Source organism: Pelophylax lessonae (genome assembly GCF_965119305.1).
Source record: "Pelophylax lessonae genome assembly, chromosome: 11".
NCBI lineage: Eukaryota > Metazoa > Chordata > Amphibia > Anura > Ranidae > Pelophylax > Pelophylax lessonae.
In genome coordinates, this window is record NC_138778.1 from 194148240 (window position 1) to 194169234 (window position 20995).

The 20995-nt window shown below is 45.5% G+C and overlaps 1 protein-coding gene across 2 annotated transcripts in view; it reads right to left on the minus strand.

Moving 5' to 3' along the window:
* Positions 1–3786: 3786 nt before the first annotated feature.
* LOC309566244 (chloride channel CLIC-like protein 1) overlaps positions 3787–20995 on the minus strand; it is a 478998-nt gene continuing 461789 nt past the window's right edge. For both annotated transcript variants that reach the window (XM_082271347.1, XM_082271348.1), the window contains exon 4: positions 3787–4105. In XM_082271347.1, coding sequence (XP_082127473.1) covers positions 3806–4105 — 300 coding nt within the window. In that variant the 3' untranslated portion in view covers positions 3787–3805. The remainder of the gene's footprint in view (positions 4106–20995) is intronic.

Consider the following 20995-nt stretch of genomic DNA (forward strand, 5'->3'; position numbering starts at 1 on the left):
TCAAAGGGTTAAATGTATGGCTCATGCTTACTGACGTGTGGGGGGTCAGGGGTGATGTGACACAGACAGAGATCGAAGGCTCAGCTATGCTGAATCCTGTGATCTCTCCCTGTCTGTCACTGAGAAGATCCGCCTGCTTTGTCACTGAGAAGATCCGCCTGCTTTGTTTACATAAGCAGGTGGGTCTTCTCACACTTTCCCTGACGATCGGGGAAGAGAGGCAGCGATCGCCGACTATCCTCCTCCGGGCCGACTTCCACTGTGTCTAAACACAGTGGGAGCGAGCCTCCGGTGGCGTGGGGGCGCTGGACCCAGGGGAGCCGCATTGCCGCAGTAGGATTACTGTTGGCAGTTGGCAAGTGGTTAAACTTTCCGCCCCCCACATTCCCTTCAGATGCATAATATGGGCTCAGCGAAGTGTGGACGGACACAGGGAGAGGCAGACCTGATACAGACTCTCCCATTTGTGTGGAGCAGGGGGAACTGTGCTCACTGGGCTCTGTTAGAATTTAACAGAGACACACAGCAGTATGACAACTATATTTATGGACGGCTGGCCACACGGACAGTGCCGGATGGGTCAGTCCGCCCATGGTCACTATGAAATTATACACAAAATATAAAGCATATTTTGTATATTGATTTAAAGGATGTGGTACATTGCCTTTAGCTAGCAGCTGTATATTAGGGTGTATAGTGCTCACTATATATTTTTTCACTGTAAAATTATAAACTTAGCCAACCTCAAAAAATGGCTTCATCAACCGCCACAAGTCTGATACAGGAGTCCATCATGAAGGCAGAACCAATGGAACTGCAGCCTGACTTTCTCAACTAGTTTCAGGCCTTGCTGTCTGCCCTGAGTTCTGGGCAATACAAGTGGTATGTAGGGCAGTGTACATAGTTAAGCAGGGTGTAAGGCAGGGTACAGGGGTCAGCAGGATGTACGGCAGTGTAAAGGGGGCAGTGGTATGCAGGGCAGTGTACAGAGGAAAGTATTAATTAGGGCAGTGTACAGGGGTTAGTAGTAAGTAAGGCAATGTAAAGAGGTTAGTAGTATGAAGAGCAGGGTACAGGGAAAAGTAGGGCAGTGGACAAGGGTGAGCAGGACAGAGGGTCAAGCTGGGCACTGCACAGTGGATTTAGAAGGGCATACCACTGGGGGGGGCAGAAGGGAATGGTACGGGGGGTCAGGGTGACACGTCTCCCCATACAGGGGGCTCAGGGGGGCACACCACTGAGGGGGCCATGAGGGCATGGTATGGGGTGTTAGGGTGACACAGTACAGGGGTGTCAGTAGGGCACAGCACAGAGGTGTCAGGAGGGCACACCACTGAAGGGGGTCAAGAGAGTGCACCACTGGGGGGGTCAAAAGGGTAAACCACAGGGTTTGGGGTCAAAAGGGTAAACCACTAGGAGGGGGGGGGGGGGTCAGGAGGGTACACCACTTGAGGGAAAAGAAAGGCACATCACTGGGGGGGGGGGTCAGGAGGGCCCAGAAGTGGTTTCAGAGCAGCGCATTGTTCTGTGTTAACTGTGCTAGTGCTGATCCCAGCTGGCCATCATCTCATGTCCTTTCCACATGATGTCATCCACAAGTGCCTGGATGGACTGAAGAGGAGGGCCTTGAAAGAGGCCAGAGATAGGGTTTTTTTTTTTCCTTTTACTGTTTGTTAAGAATACATAAATACTTTAAATGCCCATAGTCTGAGCATATGTTCACTTCAAAGCTGAACTTTGGTCAGCCAACAAAATTTTCCTTTTGATAGCCATCCCCACCCCTGAAAGTATATTAGCAGTAGCACATGCTACCTGATGCAATGGTCAGGAGGCAGCTGTATGATCGGCAAAGAATCAATTGGGGGCTAACAAAAGGAGATTTTTACTAGCTGACAGTACAGTCAGCTAGTAAAGTACAGTGTCATTTTTGCCTATCTAGAGCTACAAATTGATGCTACAGCTAGAGTCACCTTCTGGTATATATCATGTGCATTACACTCATCTGGCTTTGTGAGTATATTTGTCTGTGTTTTACATTCTTATAAATGGTACCATTGGCAATGCACTAGGCTGGTGTGCCCATCTTGTGTTCTTGTCCTAAAACTAGCAATAATTTACTCCTGTACACAGAACTATTACCTGAACTATCACTTACCTTTAAAGCCAAAGGTATTGGCCCCCAAACATAAGTGTTCTGTGCAGAAAAAGTAGTGTCAAAAACTCCTGATCCATCTTGGACTCGTTACTTTGAGGAAGGGAAGAACTAATTTCCATAATGGCATTGCTTAAAAAGGGAAGAACATAATTTTAATGGCAGCATTTAAAGGTTTAGTCCATCTAAAACTGTTATTATAGGTACAAGGGGATAAGCAAGGTTAAACACTTACTGGCTTCTTATAACTCTATGGGATACTGGTGGTGAGACCCCAATGTTTTAGTTTTGGAACCCTTTCCAAAAGCAGTACAGGGAAGTTGGGATGCTTCCCTGCATTCCCCATAATGTAAAAGACACACATAGATAATCAGATAGTAAAGCTTGTGATGGCGGTTGCAGGAGGGTGGAGCTGAGAATGTAGGTGCAGGGATCTTACTGCTAAAGTCCCCTAAGAGATAAACAAAGCCAATAGACTGAAGAACCTGATGAGAGCCTGAATACTGAAATGGGGTATTTAAATAAGGACAACAGCAAAAACAAAACACCGCAAATATAGCAAGTAATCATGTGAGCAATCTATTGGTTATGATTGGTTGCTAAGGTTTACTAAACATTGCTGCTATTTCTATTGTTTATAGCACAGCAAGCTTTTTAAGCTGTTTTTTTAAACAGAATTGTTGATTTCTCACCTACATGTGCTGTGACCCAGAATTTCAGACAAATGGCCGACAGCTCACCAGCAGTCTGCAATACATTTCTTAAGCATTGCTACATAAAAGGGAGAAAAGGAAGCCTCTCTCCATTATAAAGTCTATAGTAAATGTTTTATTAATCCATCCTGATCTATCTGTGCACCGAATGGGTCCAAAATAGCTTTACTGTGTCTTTTATAATACAGAGTGTGTTCCTTTTTTTTTGATTTGTGAAGTTTTTTTTATTTATTACAGGTATTTAAACAATGCTGACACTTTACACAATACTTCACATATATTGTATATTTAAAAAGGAGCTTACCATCTAAGGTCCCTACCTCAGATGCATACAAACACACTAGGGTAATTTTTGACAGGCGGCAATTAACCTTCCAGCATTTCTTTGAGTATGGCAGAAACCTGAAAAAACCTGCAAACTCCATGCAGGCAGTGTGGTGGTTAAGATTTAAACTAATGGCCTAGTGCTGCAAGGCAAAAGTGCTAACTTCTAAGGAGTATATTATACTCCATACAATGTCTTCCACTAATACAAGAACAAAAAGCTTGCTTAACAAATGTTAAAATACCTGTCCATAAGGATAAATCAGAATCACAACCCAGCTGCCAAAGCCACAATGCTAAAAATTCCATCTGCTGGACTATCACCCTATACAAATTAAAAGTCATTTCCAGGGAAAATCCCAGTCTGACAAGTCTGGTGGCACTTAGTACAGTTCTGTAAAACTGTATCTGTTGGCAAATACAGTATACATGTCATTGAAATTTAACTTTTTGGTCTTGATTTATAAAAATTTAGAAATACTGAATAATAATATTTAAAGTCATGGTCTCCTGAATGTGTAAAACATGACTTTACCTGCCTGTATAAAACACACCTTACTATAAAACAAAAAAATCTGGCCTCCAAAATTGAAAATTGAATCTGCAGGTAATGTTCTTATTCTGTAGATTTAGTTCTTTTGTTTTTTCGCAGAGAGGTAGCAGAGGTCTCTGCACCCTTAACATTGTTGGGCCCAATGATAGCTGGTCTAGTCCGGTGTGGTTCGGCTGTTAGGTTCTTCCTCTTGGTGTAGGCTGTGACCAACGCACTGATGCAAATGAGTGACAACAGCAAGAAAACGGGGGGCTGCCATTGGCTGGGTATCTCTTTCATGATGTTGCGAAGGCTCCGGCCTATCGCGTGACTAAAAAGTTCCACCGGGTGAAAGACAAGTCTCCAGACCACCGAACTGATAGCCTATAGGAAAAGGAAGAAAAACAGTGATGCAGTAGGTAATCATAAATGGATGTGAAGGCCAGCACCAGTCAACTCATTTTCTGTGCACCCAGACTGTCACAAACTCAGCTTCTACAGATGCCCCATTACGGCAGCCTGGGCTCACAGTCCAATATTGTAGAGATGCCACTAGAGATGGGCTTTAAGACAGACACAAACTTATATAAATATACTGTACAACAATAAAAAAAAAAAATCAAATATGAACACTAAAAACTGAATAGTTTCTGCTGTCATTAAAAGGAGCCTTCTTGATAGAACTGACTTGATGCTAACTTGCTGAACTGAGGCTGGCTGTGCTTTGTGACAAAATGATGTAGACCTTGGGACTAGATTAATGCAAATACAAACACTTTGGCAGGTAAACCAGCTCCATTACATTTGCTTCAATGGTAAATTTTACCTGTTTGCCTAAAGTTTAGCTTTGAAGTTTTAAATTTAGCCAAAGCTGGTATTTCAGTGTTGGATAGATGCTGGCTGGTTTAGTCCCCTAACATCTGATGGGTCATTCAAAGTCTACATTAGTTACCAGCTTCCTAATAGGAATCATTGCAATTTACTTTGCATTTTTTCTATAGACAATGCAGAAAGTGAAATCCAAAACCACCTTAGGAAGAAATGACTGATTAGGTCAAAGTACCACTTTCCGTGGACCATCAGATAAGGTGAACGGCAGGATAGCGTCGCCAATTCAGATACTCTGCGAGCAGAAGTAATAGCCACCAAAAAGGCAACCTTCTGTGACAGTGTAAGCAGAGGAATTTCCATAATGTTCTCAAAAGGAGGTTTTTTGAAGAACACCCAGTACCAAGTTAGGATCTCAGAGGATAAAGGGGATTGCCTCGGAGGAGCCATATGGCGAACCCCTTGTATAAAAGTGCACATCAAGGCACGCGTAGCTAAAGGACGTTGGAAAAACACAGTCAAAGCCGACTCAGGTAATTCGCCTGCCAGTTCTCCACTCCTGGGATATGCACGGCGGAAAGGGCTGGAACAAAATTTTCAGGATCTCGACCATCTCCAGGGGCCGCCAAGACACTCTTGGTGCCCCCTTGATTAATTGGCGTAAGCCACAGCCATGGCATTGTACGATTGAATCCGGACTGGACAACCCTGAAAACGATTTGTCCAGTGACCACGGCAAAGCTTTATCGCTCGGAGTTCCAGAATTTTAATCGGAAGTCTGGACTTTTCTACTGTCTAGGACCCCTGGACACACAGATTCCACAGCACTCCTCCCCAGCCAGATAGGCTGGCATCCATGGTTACCACAGTCCAATACAATGGGAGAAAGGACTTGCCCTGGTGTAGGGCTAACAAGCAAAGCCACCATAGAAGAGCAGTCTTTGTGTTGTGACTCAACTGAATCATAGTGTCCAAGGATTTTGGATCTTTTTTCCATTTGACAAGAATTTCCCTTTGTAAGGGTCTCGTGTGGAACTGAGCCAACGGAACCGTGTCGAAGGTCGACACCATTAGGCCCAAGACTTGCGTGCAAGTCTGCAGAGAGGCCAGATTGCTGGATAACAGCAAACGAATTGCCCCCTGCAACTTTTGCCAGTTTTCCGGGGGAAGAAAAACTCTCGCCGAAGCGGAGTGCAGTCAGGCCCAGATAATCCGGTTTTAAGGGATGGTACCAGAGCAGATTTTTTTAAATTGATGGTCCAACCGAACTCTTGCAGAGTCCGTACAGTGATTGTCAAGTTGCCCAACAGGACTGAATGTGAGTCTGCTTTTAAGAGGAGATTGTCCAGGTACCCCAGTACTGTAATCCCCCGTTGTCGCAGTAATGCCAATACCGGAGCCAACACTTTGATAAAGACCCTGGGGGCAGAGCTGAGATCAAAGGGTAATGCCACAATTGATAATGCTCCTCTCCTACAGTGAAAATGCTGGTTTTCAGCGAAAATAGGGATGTGTAGATATGTGTCCTTGATATTGATGGAGGCCAAAAAATCTCCTTGGTGTAGGGACGCCACTATCATGCTAATGGACTCCATTCGTAACTTCTGTACCCGCACAAAGCGGTTCAGAGCCTTGAGGTCCAGGATTGGACGCACTTTGCCTTCTTTCCTGAGTATAGTGAACAGGTTTGAATAGAACCCCTGAAAGTGTTCCCAAGATGGAACTGGCATAATCACACCTTGCGACAGCAGATCTTGTACTGTTTCTCATAGATCCCTTAACCGATCTGGAGATAGGCGTAGATTGGACAGGAAGAACCTGTCTGACGTTTTTTTCTTCTAAAAAACGATCGGATCAGTTAGTGGACCCATTTGTCCTGAATAAAGGAAGTCCATGGTTCCGTAAAGAAGCGAAGACGTCCCCCCACCTCAATTACGGGTGAGGACGTCCCTTCATGCAGACGGGGATTTGTCTGCAGGTCTGGATTGGCCTGCTCTCAGCTTACCTGACCATGTCTTCTTGGAACTTCAGAAATAAGGCCCCCGTCTATTACGCGGTAACTTGCCCTTGGCGGATTGAGGAAGAAGAGTACTCTTCCCGCCTGTGAATTCTTTGATAAATTGGTCCGATGAGGATCCAAACAAATGGTCCCCTGTAAAGGGGAGATCTGATAGAGCCTTTTTTGAAGCCCGATACGCAGACCACCTTTTTAGCCACACCGTGCGTCTTATAGCTACCCCCTACCACGGATACTCTAGCTACAAGGGGGGCCGCATCCAGCGACGCATCACATATAAATAGTAGGGCTTGAACTATTTGGTCCGTTAGCTCTGCCAGGCCAGGAGGGAGCCGTTCTGTTTCTAGGTCACTTCTCAGCAACTTTGCACATTCCGTTATGGTCTGGGACACTAGAGTGACCACGAAGATCGGTTTAAGTAATGAGCCCGCTACCACGTGTAAGTGGTGGGACAGAGACTCAATCCGTCTATCCACGGGGTCTGTAAAAACTGGGGACTCCTCCACCGAGACCACAGTAGATTTGTTCAGTCTGGAGACCGAACGGTCCATCTTGTGGATACCGCATCCGTGCCTTTTAAAACGCTTTGGCACCACTAACATCTGTTTAAGGTGCCCCCACTGTTCATTGACAATTTTGTCAAAAAAATTCGGACAAGGGAAAACCTTGCCCGACTTCTGGGATTTGTGAGTGCCAAAAGACACTGGCGTCCCTGACGCTGCAGAAACATCCACCATTTTTCAAGTTTCCCACACCGACACTATAAGTGCCTCCACCAGCGCGCTTTCTGTGCGGCTGCAGACAAAGATATATTGTCCTCGCCATCCGAGTGCGATGACGCATATCCCTCAGGGTGGCATGCGTCCACGGCGGCCATATCTACCTCAGAATCTGAGGATGAGGCAGGGGAAGACATAGGGCACTTTTTACTAGTGGCATTTTTTTAAAAACCAAATCTACTTTTGACACCAGGTTTTCCAAAACCGCCGTTAGGGCAGACAGGGGTTGCAACCCGGAGGTCCCCGCAACCGATAAGAGGGGATCTGTAGGTGAAATTTGTTCCTGGGACTCCATAGAAACCCTGGAATAATGCAGTGTCACTTCAAGAAAACTGCGAAAAACTGACCCACACTGCTGCACCAGTGGTACTACAAGTCCCGGCCACTAGCACTGCGGTAGCAGGGTGGGTGAGGGAGACCTACAGGGACTCCAACAGACATACAACTATTCAATATGGAGGAGAACAGGATCTGCTGTGTAGAAATACGATCTTCACAGGAAGAGGAAGTACCTGGGTCATTCACTAGAGTAAAGGCCTTGCTGCTCCCGCGTTTGCGGACTCAGAGAAAATAGCTGCCCAATTCATTCTTATTGGGAAAACACAAAAACAACAAAAACATGGCCGCCCATGAATTTCAATGGGAATTTTTGCAAAAGAAGGCTGAACGAATCAACAGCAAAATGGCTCTGCCTAAGGGGTCCAAACTATTAGTGGCATCTGGGGGTCCCTGCAAGGACCCTCAAAACCAGGATTACCTCCCCAGCGGATCCGCTATAGAAGCATCAGCACGTCCACCTCCGAGGACCCCCGTTGCTGACTGAGGTAGGGACCTTCTTGATGGTGGGGAGGGAGGCCTTGGGGGAGCCTGGTACATACCGAGAATCGAGGGGAAGTGAGGGGTACTCAAGGGTCTGACCTTCCCAGGGAGGGGCCCACATCCGCCCCGAGACCACCAGATCTATGGCGGCACACTACTTACCATGCCAACGACATCAGGTGGGCGCCACTCTGGACAGACTACCTCTCCACTTGGGGTGGGGGTGCTGACGGCCAAGGGGTAAGCTACGACTCAGGCCGAACCAGGTCGTGTGTGTCCCGGTGAGGTGTTTCACTCGTGACGAGGCCCAGCGCTGGGCTATAACCTGCACACGCTCGCTGGCTGGGCTGGGAGGCCTTAAGGATCTAGGATATCCAGTCCAAAACCCAGTCCAGGTGTTGATTGTAGTTCTCTCAGGAACATAACTAGCCAAAAAATTAATTTTTTTAACAAAGGTTCCCTTTAAAATAAAAATAGACAAGCTAAGACCGAAGTCCCAGCCGCGAACTAGGTCCTACTTCTAAACTAGGCAGAAACAAACTGAATCTTTTAGCAGAGTGAGTGAGTGTATGCCTGCAGGGACTGCCCCATAGGTGTGGTAAAGATTTTTCCTGCCTAGTGCCCTACTCCTGTGGGGTGTAGCATAACCCAATGGTCAAGAAGAATATGATCTGCGTCTGTCAATGAACGATAGAGAAATATTGTTTAAAAAAACTATGTTATATCTATGTGTAGTGTAACATTAGAAACATGAGTGCTCTGTGGGCACAAGGTCAGAGAGCATAGATTCCTCGTCTGACATATCTTAGATAAGTCAAAAGGGAATCTAGGCCCCTCCAACTTGGCTCCCTTGGATCGTGCTGAAGAGCAGAGGGAGTATTCGTGACCGCAAATGAGACCATAGAAAAATGGGATTTTTGACTTACTGTAAAATCCATTTCTCTGATGTTCATTGATGGACACAGCTCCTGATCTTCAAAACCATTGTGTTATACTGCCCCCTACAGGAGTAGGACACTAGGCAAAAAAAAATCTGGCTACACCTATGGGCAGTCCCTGGAGGTATACTCCCTCTCCCTGCTATAGGTACTCAGTTTTTTTTTTTTTTTTACAAGCAGTGTCAGAAGAATTACAACTCAACAGAGGGGTGGGTGCTGTGTCCGTCAATGAACATCAGAGAAATGGATTTTACGGTAAGTCAAAAATCCCATTTTCTCTTTCGTTCATTGACGGACGGAGCTCCTGATCTTCATAACCATTGGTACGTCCCAAAGCAGTATTAAACATGAGGGATGGGAACAGCAAAAAATTCCCCAGGCTAAACAGTAGCTCAACCAAAACAACTGGAGTCCACCTGGAAAAAAAATAAAATACAGCCTCGAAGAGGATCAAGTCCTCTAAACAGCAACCTGCAAAACCTTGAGGCCAAAAGAAGCATTGGCAGATGCCAACACATCCACTTCATAGAACTTTGTGAAAGAGTGCACCGATGACCAGGTGGCTGCCTTGCAAACCTGTGTCACTGACGCCTGATGGCAAAAGGCCCAGGAGGCACTAAGTGCGCCTTGACAGGGTAAGGAGGACCCTGATGGAATAGGCCTGAATAACAGTCTGTCTGATCCATCTTGAAATGGTCGCAGAGGAAGCGGACAACCCCTTCCGTGGCCCATCCGTGAGCACAAATAGTGAGTCTGACTTCCTTAAAGACTCCGTATTCAAATGAAAATCAGAGACAACCTTTGGGAGGAATGACAGACAGGGGCGAAGGACCACCTTATCTCTGTGAATCACCAGTAAGGTGAATGACAGGACAACACTACCAGTTCCGACACCCTGCGTGCAGAGGTGATAGCTACCAAAAAAGCCACCTTCTGAGACAGCTTAGGCAAGGGGCTCTCCCGAAGATTCCCAAAGGGAGGCTTCTGGAGGTCCCAAGGCAGCAACGGAGACCGCACTGGAGGAACCAAATGTCAGACACCCTGAAGAAAGGTACACACCAGGGAGTGTTTGGCCAAGGCGTAAATCAGACAATGTAATTAATGGTTGCTACACTCCTGAGTAGGGTATTATATGAAAGTCTATACAATATAATTTATATTAAGACCTGTGTATAATATACTAAAATCATGTACCAAATGGCGAAACTGTGTAAAATCAGAGTAGGTCTATATGCAAAATCTAAACATAAAGTAAAAACCTAATAAATTAGATCAGCAGATACATATAATAGTGCAATGTGCAAAAAAGTGCAGTAGTGAATATCAGGAGTGAAGTGATAGGTGATAAATATCAATTAAATAATATCCAATAATAAATTAGCAACCATGAAATAACAATCAATAAATATAATCATAAAAGTACTGATAAATATGAGTGCAAAAATAATAATAATATATATATATATATATATATATATATATATATATATATATATATATATATATATATATATATATATATAGCTGCCAATGAATAAATAAGTGCAAAGGTGCAAGGGTGAAAAATTCCTTCTTATATATAGCTGTGCAAAAAATGGCAGCATAAAAAGGTAAAAAAAAAGTGTCCGTATAAATTATCAAACGAATAAATCCAAACACATGTGCTGTCTCGGTGATTTTAGATCCAGATAAAGTCCTAAATAAGTGTAGTCCGTATATGGTGGTTAAAGTGCTCTTTTCTCTATGCCCAAAGTATGGTGAGTGGGCAGAAGGAAAAAGTGTTCCCCTGAGCCTGGGGTCCTGCGCTTACCAGATTCCCTTACCCCTACAGGGGTAAACAGCGGGTCGATTTTTAGGGGATCGCTCCCACACACTGGCAATCAGGATGTCCCCAGACCTCGATTTCTCTCCTTTGTGGTATTCAGAAGTCAGCTCAGTAGGTGTATTAAAATCCAGTACAGTACCCGGGTATGTAGGAGAAAAGGGAAGGAGCCTCCAATAGTGTAATATTGTTTTTTTAAAAAAGCTTTATTATTGTAAAAGACATGTACTCACATAGTATAAAAACACAATGTATGCCCGTCTGGCATAGGAGCCGCAACCTCCTCTCTCGCGGTGCACGCTTAGGGATAGCGTGTGTGCCAACCACCGGATGTGCGTTCCAAGCCTCGGGGTCGGTAGACGGAAATGACGTGGTCACGCTCTGCTCGCAGAAGGAGGTCGTCAAAGTAGCCCAGTGCCACAATCCCCCGTTGGCATAACAATGCTAGCACTGGGGCTAACACTTTTGTGAAGACCCGAAGAAAAAAGGTGAGACCAGAGGGTAACACCACAAACTCATAATGTTCCTCTCCCACAGCAAAGTGGAGGAAGTGCACATATTGTAATGTGAAGGTAAGCATCCTTGATGTCGACAGAAGCAAGAAAAATCACACTGATGCAGGGATGCCCCCCATGCAAATGGTGAGGTCCGGGATTGGACGCACTTTGCCTTCCTTCCTGGGAACTGTAAACAGGTTTGAGAACAAACCCTGAAAATGTTCTGAAGTAGGAACCAGGACAATCACCCTTTGAAGCAACACTTCATGTACTGCCCTGAACAGACCCTGTAAACAGTAACGAGACAGCCCCAATTTGGAAGGAAAGAACCTTGCCGGGGGACAAAAGCAAAACTTAATCTTCTAGCCGGACCAAATGACTACGTGTACCCACTTGTCCTGTACCAAGGAATTCCATGGGTCCGAAAACCAGCGAAGATGTCCCCCCACCCACGATACAGGTGAGGGCGCACCATCATGATAAAGGAGCCCTGTCTGCGGGTCTGGAGAAGCCCACTCTCTGCTTGCCAGACCAGGTTCATTTATATCCTCCAGAAGAGGTCCTGAAGGGCTCCAAGCCCTTGTCAGTCGACCCTGAAGGACGAAATAACTTCTGAACTGAAAAGGAGGACCCCTGTCTATGATGAAGTTCCTTGCCCTTAGTAGCCTTCGGAAGAAAAGTACTTTCTCCCTGTGAGACCTTTAATAATGTCATCCAGATTAGCCCAAAACAGGCGATCCCTTTGAAAGGGGAGATCAGTCCAGGCCTTTTTAGAAGTCTGTTCCGCAGACCAGCATTTAAAGCAAAAGACATGCTGAGGGACCACTGCCGAAACAGAGAGCCCAGCCCCTAAAAAGGCATCACAGATAAACTGCACCCCCTGGACGAGCTGGTCCGCCAGCTCAGCAAAGACAGCGGGGAGCTGTTCCCCCTCCAGGTCACCACAGCTTAGCCCACTCGGTCACAGTTTGCGACACGAGGCCAATGGTAAATACTGGCCTCAGTGCCGAACCAGCCAGAGTGCACATATTGCGGGCCACAGCCTCCGCCTTCCTGTCAGCCAGATCCTTAAAGGCCGGGGACTCTGCAACCAGAATCATGGTTGCCTTGTTCAATCTGAAAACCCGAGGGTCCACCACAGATGGAACAGTCCACTTCTTAATAAGGGACCCCAAGGAGACGCTTTGGTCGCACCACTCTTTAGCGACTATTCTGTCAAAATAGGCGGGGGAAGGAAACACCTTTGCCGCTCTGGATGTCTTGTGAGTGCCAAAGGGAACCTGCGCCTCCATCGCAGCTGCGTCCTCCATCTTCAAGGCCTCATGCACAGATACAGTATCTCACAAAAGTGAGTACACCCCCTAACATTTTTGTATATATTTTATAATATCTTTTCATGTGACAACACTGAAGAATTTACACTTTGCTACAATATATTAGTGAGTGTAGAGCTTGTATAACAGTGTACATTTGCTGTCCCCTCAAAATAACTCAACATACAGCAATTAAAGTATAAACCACTGGCAACAAAAGTAAGCACCCCTGAGTTAAAATGTTCAAATTAGGCCCAAAGTGTGAATATTTTGTGTGGCCACCACTATTTTCCAGCATTGCCTTAACCTTCTTAGGCATGGAGTTCACCAGAGCTTCACAGGTTGCCAGAGGAGCTCTCTTCCACTCCTACATGACGACATCATGGAGCTGGTGGATGTTAGAGACCTTGCTCTCTTCCACCTTCCATTTGAGGATACCCCACAGATGCTCAATAGGGTTTAGGTCTGGAGACATGCTTGGACAGTCCATCACCTTTACCCTCAGCTTGTTTAGCAACAACTTCCGGTTTCTCTATGTTTTTTGGTTCTATTTAGCCTGCACACCCATACGATCTGATACTGCAAATCGTGCTGCGTTTTGCAAAATGATTGCGGGGTGTTGTTAACTTAACATATACAGTGCCTTACGAAAGTATTTGGCCCCCTTGAACTTTGCGACCTTTTGCCACATTTCAGGCATCAAACATAGATATAAAACTGTAATTCTTTGTGAAGAATCAACAACAAGTTGGACACAATCATGAAGTGGAACGAAATTTATTGGATATTTCAAACTTTGTTAACAAATAAAAAACTGAAAAATTGGGCGTGCAAAATTATTCAGCCCCTTTACTTTTAGTGCAGCAAACTCTCTCCAGAAGTTCAGTGAGGATCTCTGAATGATCCAATGTTGACCTAAATGACTAATGATGATAAATAGAATCCACATGTGTGTAATCAAGTCTCCGTATAAATGCACCTGCACTGTGATAGTCTCAGAGGTCCGTTTAAAGCGCAGAGAGCATCATAAAGAACAAGGAACACACCAGGCAAGTCCGAGATACTGTTGTGGAGAAGTTTAAAGCCGGATTTGGATACAAAAAGATTTCCCAAGCTTTAACCACTTTACCACCGGAGGATTTTGCTGTCTTCCGTCCAGGCCACTTTTTGCGATTCGGTGCTGTGCGACTTCAACTGACAATTGCGCGGTCGTGCAAAGCCGTACCCAAACTAAATTTACGTCCTTTTTTTCCCACAAACAGAGCTTTCTTTTGGTGGTATTTGATCACCTGTGCGATTTTTACTTTTTGCGCTATAAACAAAAAAAGAGCGTTTATTTTGAAAAAATAACAATATTTTTAACATTTTTTTATATGAAATTCCCCCCAAAAAAGATGTAAAAACCAATTTTTTAAAAATTTTTTGGCCAATTTGTTTTCTGCTACCTATGTTTGGTAAAAAAAAATCACAATAAGCGTATTTTGATTGGTTTGCGCAAAAGTTATTGCGTTTACTAACAAAGGGAAAGATTTCTGTCATTTTTGGTGTTTTTTTTTTAACGCGTAATGGCGGCGATCTGCGATTTTTTTTGTGGGACTGCGACATTGCGGCGGACAGATCGGACCCTTGACTGACATTTTTGACACTTTTGGGGTTACCAGTGACATTACTGCAGTAATCAGTGCTATACATATGCACTGTTACTGTAAAAATGACACTGGCAGGGAAGGGGTTAATTTTATTGGAGAGGGAGGGGTTAATGTATGCCTGGTGCTTACTGACGTGTAGTGGGGGAGGTGACTGAGTGAGTCATGGACAGATCGGATGTCCAGCTATGCTGAACAGTCCGATCTGTCAGTCCCTGTCACTATGGAGATCCGCCCGCTGTGTTTACACACAGCGGGCGGATCTCCACACTAGATCCCCGGCGATCGGGGCAGAGCAGCGGCGATCGCCGCTGCTCCTCCCCTGGCCCGACTCCCGCTGTGAATGAAAACAGCGGGAGCGAGCCTCCGGCGGCGCGCAAGCGCTGCCCAGAAGGGGGAGTGTCTGACGACGTTAATACAACGTCGTCAGACGATAACGAACCACTTTGCCGCAGTACTATTACCGTACTCGGTCGGCAAGTGGTTAAACATCCAAAAGGAGCACTGTGCAAATGATAATATTGAAATGGAAGGAGTATCAGACCACTGCAAATCTACAAAGACCTGGCCGTCCCTCTAAACTTTCAGCTCATACAAGGAGAAGACTGATCAGAGATGCAGCCAAGAGGCCCATGATCACTCTGGATGAACTGCAGAGATCTACAGCTGAGGTGGGAGACTCTGCCCATAGGACAACAATCAATCTGGCAAGAAGAAAGCCATTTCTTAAAGATATCCATAAAAAGTGTTGTTTAAAGTTTGCCACAAGCCACCTGGGAGACACACCAAACATGTGGAAGAAGGTGCTCTGGTCAGATGAAACCAAACTTTTTGGCAACAATGCAAAAGGTTATGTTTGGCGTAAAAGCAACACAGCTCATCACCCTGAGCACACCACCCCCACTGTCAAACATGGTGGTGGCAGCATCATGGTTTGGACCTGCTTTTATTCAGCAGGGACAGGGAAGATGGTTAAAATTGATGGGAAGATGGATGGAGCCAAATACAGGACCATTCTGGAAGAAAACCTGATGGAGTCTGCAAAAGACCTGAGACTGGGATGGAGATTTGTCTTCCAGCAAGACAATGATCCAAAACATAAAGCAAAATCTACAATGGAATGGTTCACAAATAAACATATCCAGGTGTTAGAATGGCCAAGTCAAAGTCCAGACCTGAATCTAATCGAGAATCTGTTGAAAGAACTGAAAACTGCTGTTCACAAATGCTCTCCATCCAACCTCACTGAGCTCGAGCTGTTTTGCAAGGAGGAATGGGCAAAAATTTCAGTCTCTCGATGTGCAAAACTGATAGAGACATACCCCAAGCGACTTACAGCTGTAATCGCAGCAAAAGGTGGCGCTACAAAGTATTAACTTAAGGGGGCTGAATTATTTTGCACGCCCAATTTTTCAGTTTTTTTATTTATTAAAAAAGTTTGAAATATCCAATAAATTTCGTTCCACTTCATGATTGTGTCCCACTTGTTGTTCATTCTTCACAAAAAATGACAGTTTTATATCTTTATGTTTGAAGCCTGAAATGTGGCAAAAGGTCGAAAAGTTCAAGGGGGCCGAATACTTTCGCAAAGCACTGTACTTAGAAATCGGTTCACATAGATGGGTTGCTATTTAGATGCGGTGCAAAATCTGCAGGGAAATCGCTGTGAATTCACACCGCATTTAGTGTGAACCCAGGCTAAGAGATAACAGTTAATTTTAGGGCACATTAAAAATATATTACCTAATTTTTGGGTAAAATAGAAAAGATGAGTTTGTGTCAAGTAAATAAATACCCTACACGTCAAACCTTAAAACTACGCATGCCCGAAAATAGCAACACATTTCAGTACCCTACATTTTCAATAGGCAAAGCTATTAAAGATCATACAGGTCATTAGTTCAGAGTTAACCATGAATAATGATCCTATAATTATTGCTCTCATTCCTGTGTGCAGGGTGATATATTACATGTGTAGTAAAGTCAATGTTTTTGTTCACAGGCACCCCCAAAATGTGTATTTAGTTTTGTATGGTGGTGGTGGGATAGGGATGATATCAGTAGCAGTGGTAGTAGCGGGGATAGGGATGACATCAGTAGTGGTGGTAGGATAGGGGTGACAGTGGGGATTGGGATAACAGTGGCAGTGGTAGTGGGGATTGGGATGACATCAGTGGCAGTGGTGGGGATAGGGATGACATCAGTGCCGGTGGTGGTGGGGATAGGGATAACATCAGTGCCGGTGGTGGTGGGGATAGGGATAACATCAGTGGGAATGATGAGGATAGGGGTGACATCAGTGGCAGTGGGGGTAAGGATAGTAGGGATAACATCAGTGGCAGTGGGGATAGGGATGACATCAGTGGCAGTGGTAGTGGGGATTGGGATGACATCAGTGGCAGTGGTGGGTATAGGGATGACATCAGCGCCGGTGGTGGTGGGGATAGGGATAACATCAGTGGCAGTGTTAAGGATAGGAATTACATCAGTGGGAATGATGAGGGGTGACATCAGTGGCAGTGGTGGTAAGGATAGGGATAACATCAGTGGCAGGGAGGGTGGGGATAGGGATGACATCAGTGGCAGTGGTGGTGGGGATAGGAATGACAATGTCCCCTGCCACTGATGTCATCCCTATTCCCACCACCACCGCTACTGATGTCATCACTATCCCCCATCACAACTGCCTCATGGGAGGGGGGGGGAGATCAGACAGAGGGATGGCGGTGGGAGGGATTGGCTCAGGCAGAAGGACGGCGGTGGGAGGGATGGGATCAAGCAGAGGGATGGGATCAGGAAGGGGGATGGCGGTGGGAGAGATGGGATCAGGCAGAGGGATGCGGTGGGAAGGATGGGATCAGGCAGAGGCATGGCAATGGGAGGGATGGGATCAGGCAGATGGATGGCCATGGGAGGGATGGGATCAGGCAGAGGGATGGCGGAGGGAGACATAAGATCAGGCAGAGGGAAAGTGGAGGGATGGGATCAGGCAGAGGGATGGGATCAGGCAGAGGGATGGGATCAGGCAGAGGGATGGCGGTGGGACAGATGGGATCAGGCAGAGGGATGGCGGTGGGAGGATGGGATCAGGCAGAGGGATGGCGGTGGGAGGATGGGATCAGGCAGAGGGATGGCGATGGGAGGATGGGATCAGGCAGAGGGATGGCGGTGGGAGGGATGGGATCAAGCAGAGGGATGGCGGTGGGGATGGGATCAAGCAGAGGGATGGCGGTGGGAGGGATGGGATCAAGCAGAGGGATGGCGGTGGGAGGGATGGGATCAAGCAGAGGAATGGCGGTGGAGGGGTGGGATCAAGCCGAGGAATGGCGGTGGAGGGGTGGGATCAGGCAGAGGGATGGCCAACTCTACTGGCTGTTAGCTGGCCAGCTGACTTTCTGCTCTGCCTCCCGACATCACTGGATGGATTCTGCAGCAATAGGCAGCAGGCGGGCGAGCACCCTGGCACCCTCCCTTTGTCAGGTGACCCTTTAATGGCAGGCACCTTCACCACTGTGGAGGAACATACGGCCCCCTACAGTGATGGAACAGGAAGGCGGGGCCCCCCTAGTGGCAGACCTCCAGGGCCCAGTCGCAAGTGTGACTGCTGTGACCCTGGTAGTTCTGCCACTGTGTGTGTGTATATATATATATATATATATATATATATATAGTGATATTTGGGGTGATAGCTCCAAGGGATCACGTGCACAAGCCAGGTAAACTTAAACAAGACGTGGTTTATTTTCTTCCACAACAGAAATAAAGCTTCCAGCAGCAAACAGATCAGAAAACAGATCAGAAAACAGGTATAACTTAAAAGTCCACTTAACTCCAGCATAAATGGTAAATTATAATACAATACCGGCTTTTGGCAGGGGCTTTTACCCCAGGTATGTAGTCCCAAGCAGCTGCCTGTCTCCAGCCACCATGCAGCACACAAACACACTTGTTTTTAGCAGCTCAGTCTCCCAGGTGTATGTCCAGCTCCTACTCTCCCACACCCACTGACACTACTTCCTGTCTTTTTAAGAGCTGGTCTCTCTGGGAGAGGGCTTAACCCTTGCCTTCCTGTGATCCCATACTTCCCTTAAAGGGACCACAGCCCAAATATTGGTGAAATGTAACACCCATCCAGGACCAAACCTCTATGACCTCCACAATATATATATACACAGTACAGAACAAAAGTTTGGACACAGCTTCTCATTCAAAGAGTTTTATTTTTTTTTATGACTATGAAAATTGTAGATTCACACTGAAGGCATCAAAACTATGAATTAACACATGTGGAATTATATACATAACAAAAAAGTGTGAAACAACAGAAAATATGTCATAGTCTAGGTTCTTCAAAGTAGCCACCTTTTGCTTTGATTACTGCTTGGCATTCTCTTGATGAGCTTCAAGAGGTAGTCACCTGAAATGGTCTTCCAACAGTCTTGATGGAGTTCCCAGAGATGCTTAGCACTTGTTGGCCCTTTTGCCTTCAGTCTGCGGTCCAGCTCACCCCAAATAATCTCGATTGGGTTCAGGTCCGGTGACTGTGGAGGCCAGGTCATCTGGCGCAGCACCCCATTACTCTCCTTCTTGTCAAAAAGCCCTTACACAGCCTGGAGGTGTGTTTGTGGTCATTGTCCTGTTGAAAAATAAATGATGGTCCAACTAAACGCAAAGCGGATGGAATAGCATGCCGCTTCAAGATGCTGTGGTAGCCATGCTGGTTCAGTATGCCTTCAATTTTGAATAAATCCCCAACAGTGTCACCAGCAAAGCACCCCCACACCATCACACCTCCTCCTCCATGCTTCATGGTGGGAACCAGGCATGTAGAGTCCATCCGTTCACCTTTTCTGCATCGCACAAAGACACGGTGGTTGGAACCAGATCTCAAATTTGGACTCATCAGACCAAAGCACAGATTTCCACTGGTCTAATGTCCATTCCTTGTGTTCTTTAGCCCAAACAAGTCTCTTCTGCTTGTTGCCTTTCTTTAGCAGTGGTTTCCTAGCAGATATTCTACCATGAAGGCCTTATATACACAGTCTCCTCTTAATAGTTAATCTAGAGATGTGTCTGCTGCTAGAACTCCGTGTGCCATTGACCTGGTCTCTAATCTGAGCTGCTGTTAACCTGCGATTTCTAAAGCTGGTGACTCGGGTGAACTTATCCTCCGCAGCAGAGGTGACTCTTGGTCTTCCTTTCCTGGGGCGGTCCGCATGTGAGCCAGTTTCTTTGTAGCGCTTGATGGTTTTTGTGACTGCACTTGGGGACACTTTCAAAGTTTTCCCAATTTTTGGACTGACTGACCTTCATTTCTTAAAGTAATGATGGCCACTTGTTTTCCTGTACTTAGCTGCTTTTCTTTTGCCATAATACAAATTCTAACAGTCTATTCAGTAGGACTATCAGTATGTGATCAGTGTGTTTTTTTACCTTTATTATTAAATGGTTTACATGGGTACACACTATGTAAGTTTTCTATTTCATTGAGCTCCTCGTGGAAGAATTACCTGTGGTAGTCACCAGTGGTTATCCTCCTCCTGAGTTATATTCTGTGGATGATGAGTCTGGGTTGAAAGCATTGTCTTCTGAAGGATTTTCGATATCTATAATACAGTAGCATCTACATTCCCCTTAACCACTTTACCACTGGTGGATTTTGCTGTCTTACGTTCAGGCCACTTTTTGCGATTCGGCACTGTGCTTTAACTGACAATTGCGCGGTCATGCGACGCCGTACCCAAATTAAATTTACGTCCTTTTTTTCCCACAAACAGAGCTTTCTTTTGGTGGTATTTGATCACCTGTGCGATTTTTACTTTTTGCGCTATAAACAAAAAAAGAGCGTACATTTTGAAAAAATAACAATATTTTTCTAATTTTTTTATATGAAATTCCCCCCCCAAAAAAAATGTAAAAATCAAAATTTTTTAAAATTTTTGGCCAATTTGTTTTCTGCTACCTATGTTTGGTAAAAAAAATAACAATAAGTGTATTTTGATTGGTTTGCGCAAAAGTTATTGCGTTTACTAAGGGAAAGATTTTTGGTGTTTTTGTTTACACAAGCGGGTGGATCTCCAGACTCGATTCCCCGACAATCGGGGAAGAGTGGCGGTGATTACCGCCGCTCCTCCCCTGGCCCGACTCCCGCTGTGACTGAATACAGCGGGAGCGAGCCTCCGGCAGTGCGCGCGCGCCGCCCACGAGGGGAGGAGTACAGCGACGTAGGTCTACGTCGCTGGACGGGAAGGAGCCTCTTTGCCACAGTACAGTCAATGTGACTGGTTGGCAAGTGGTTAAGCTTGAAAGATCCAAAGAGTATACACTCTATTGGGTCCAGGATATCTGGTAAGCCTTTTGATTTACCTGTTTCATCGGTGGTGGTCATACACTCAAGAGGATTTATCTGCACTATTGTGGTGGACATATCACGGATCTCTCATTTTGATGGACTATTTTTACTTAATCGCATAGTATTCTTGGACTTTATGGTCACATATGCACTTTATGTATTTGCACTATTTTGCTTAATTTTGCACTTTCAGTCACTTTCCTGGAAAGTGTATGTATTGTTCTATATATTTTGCACTACATACGTTTAAATTCATATGTGTT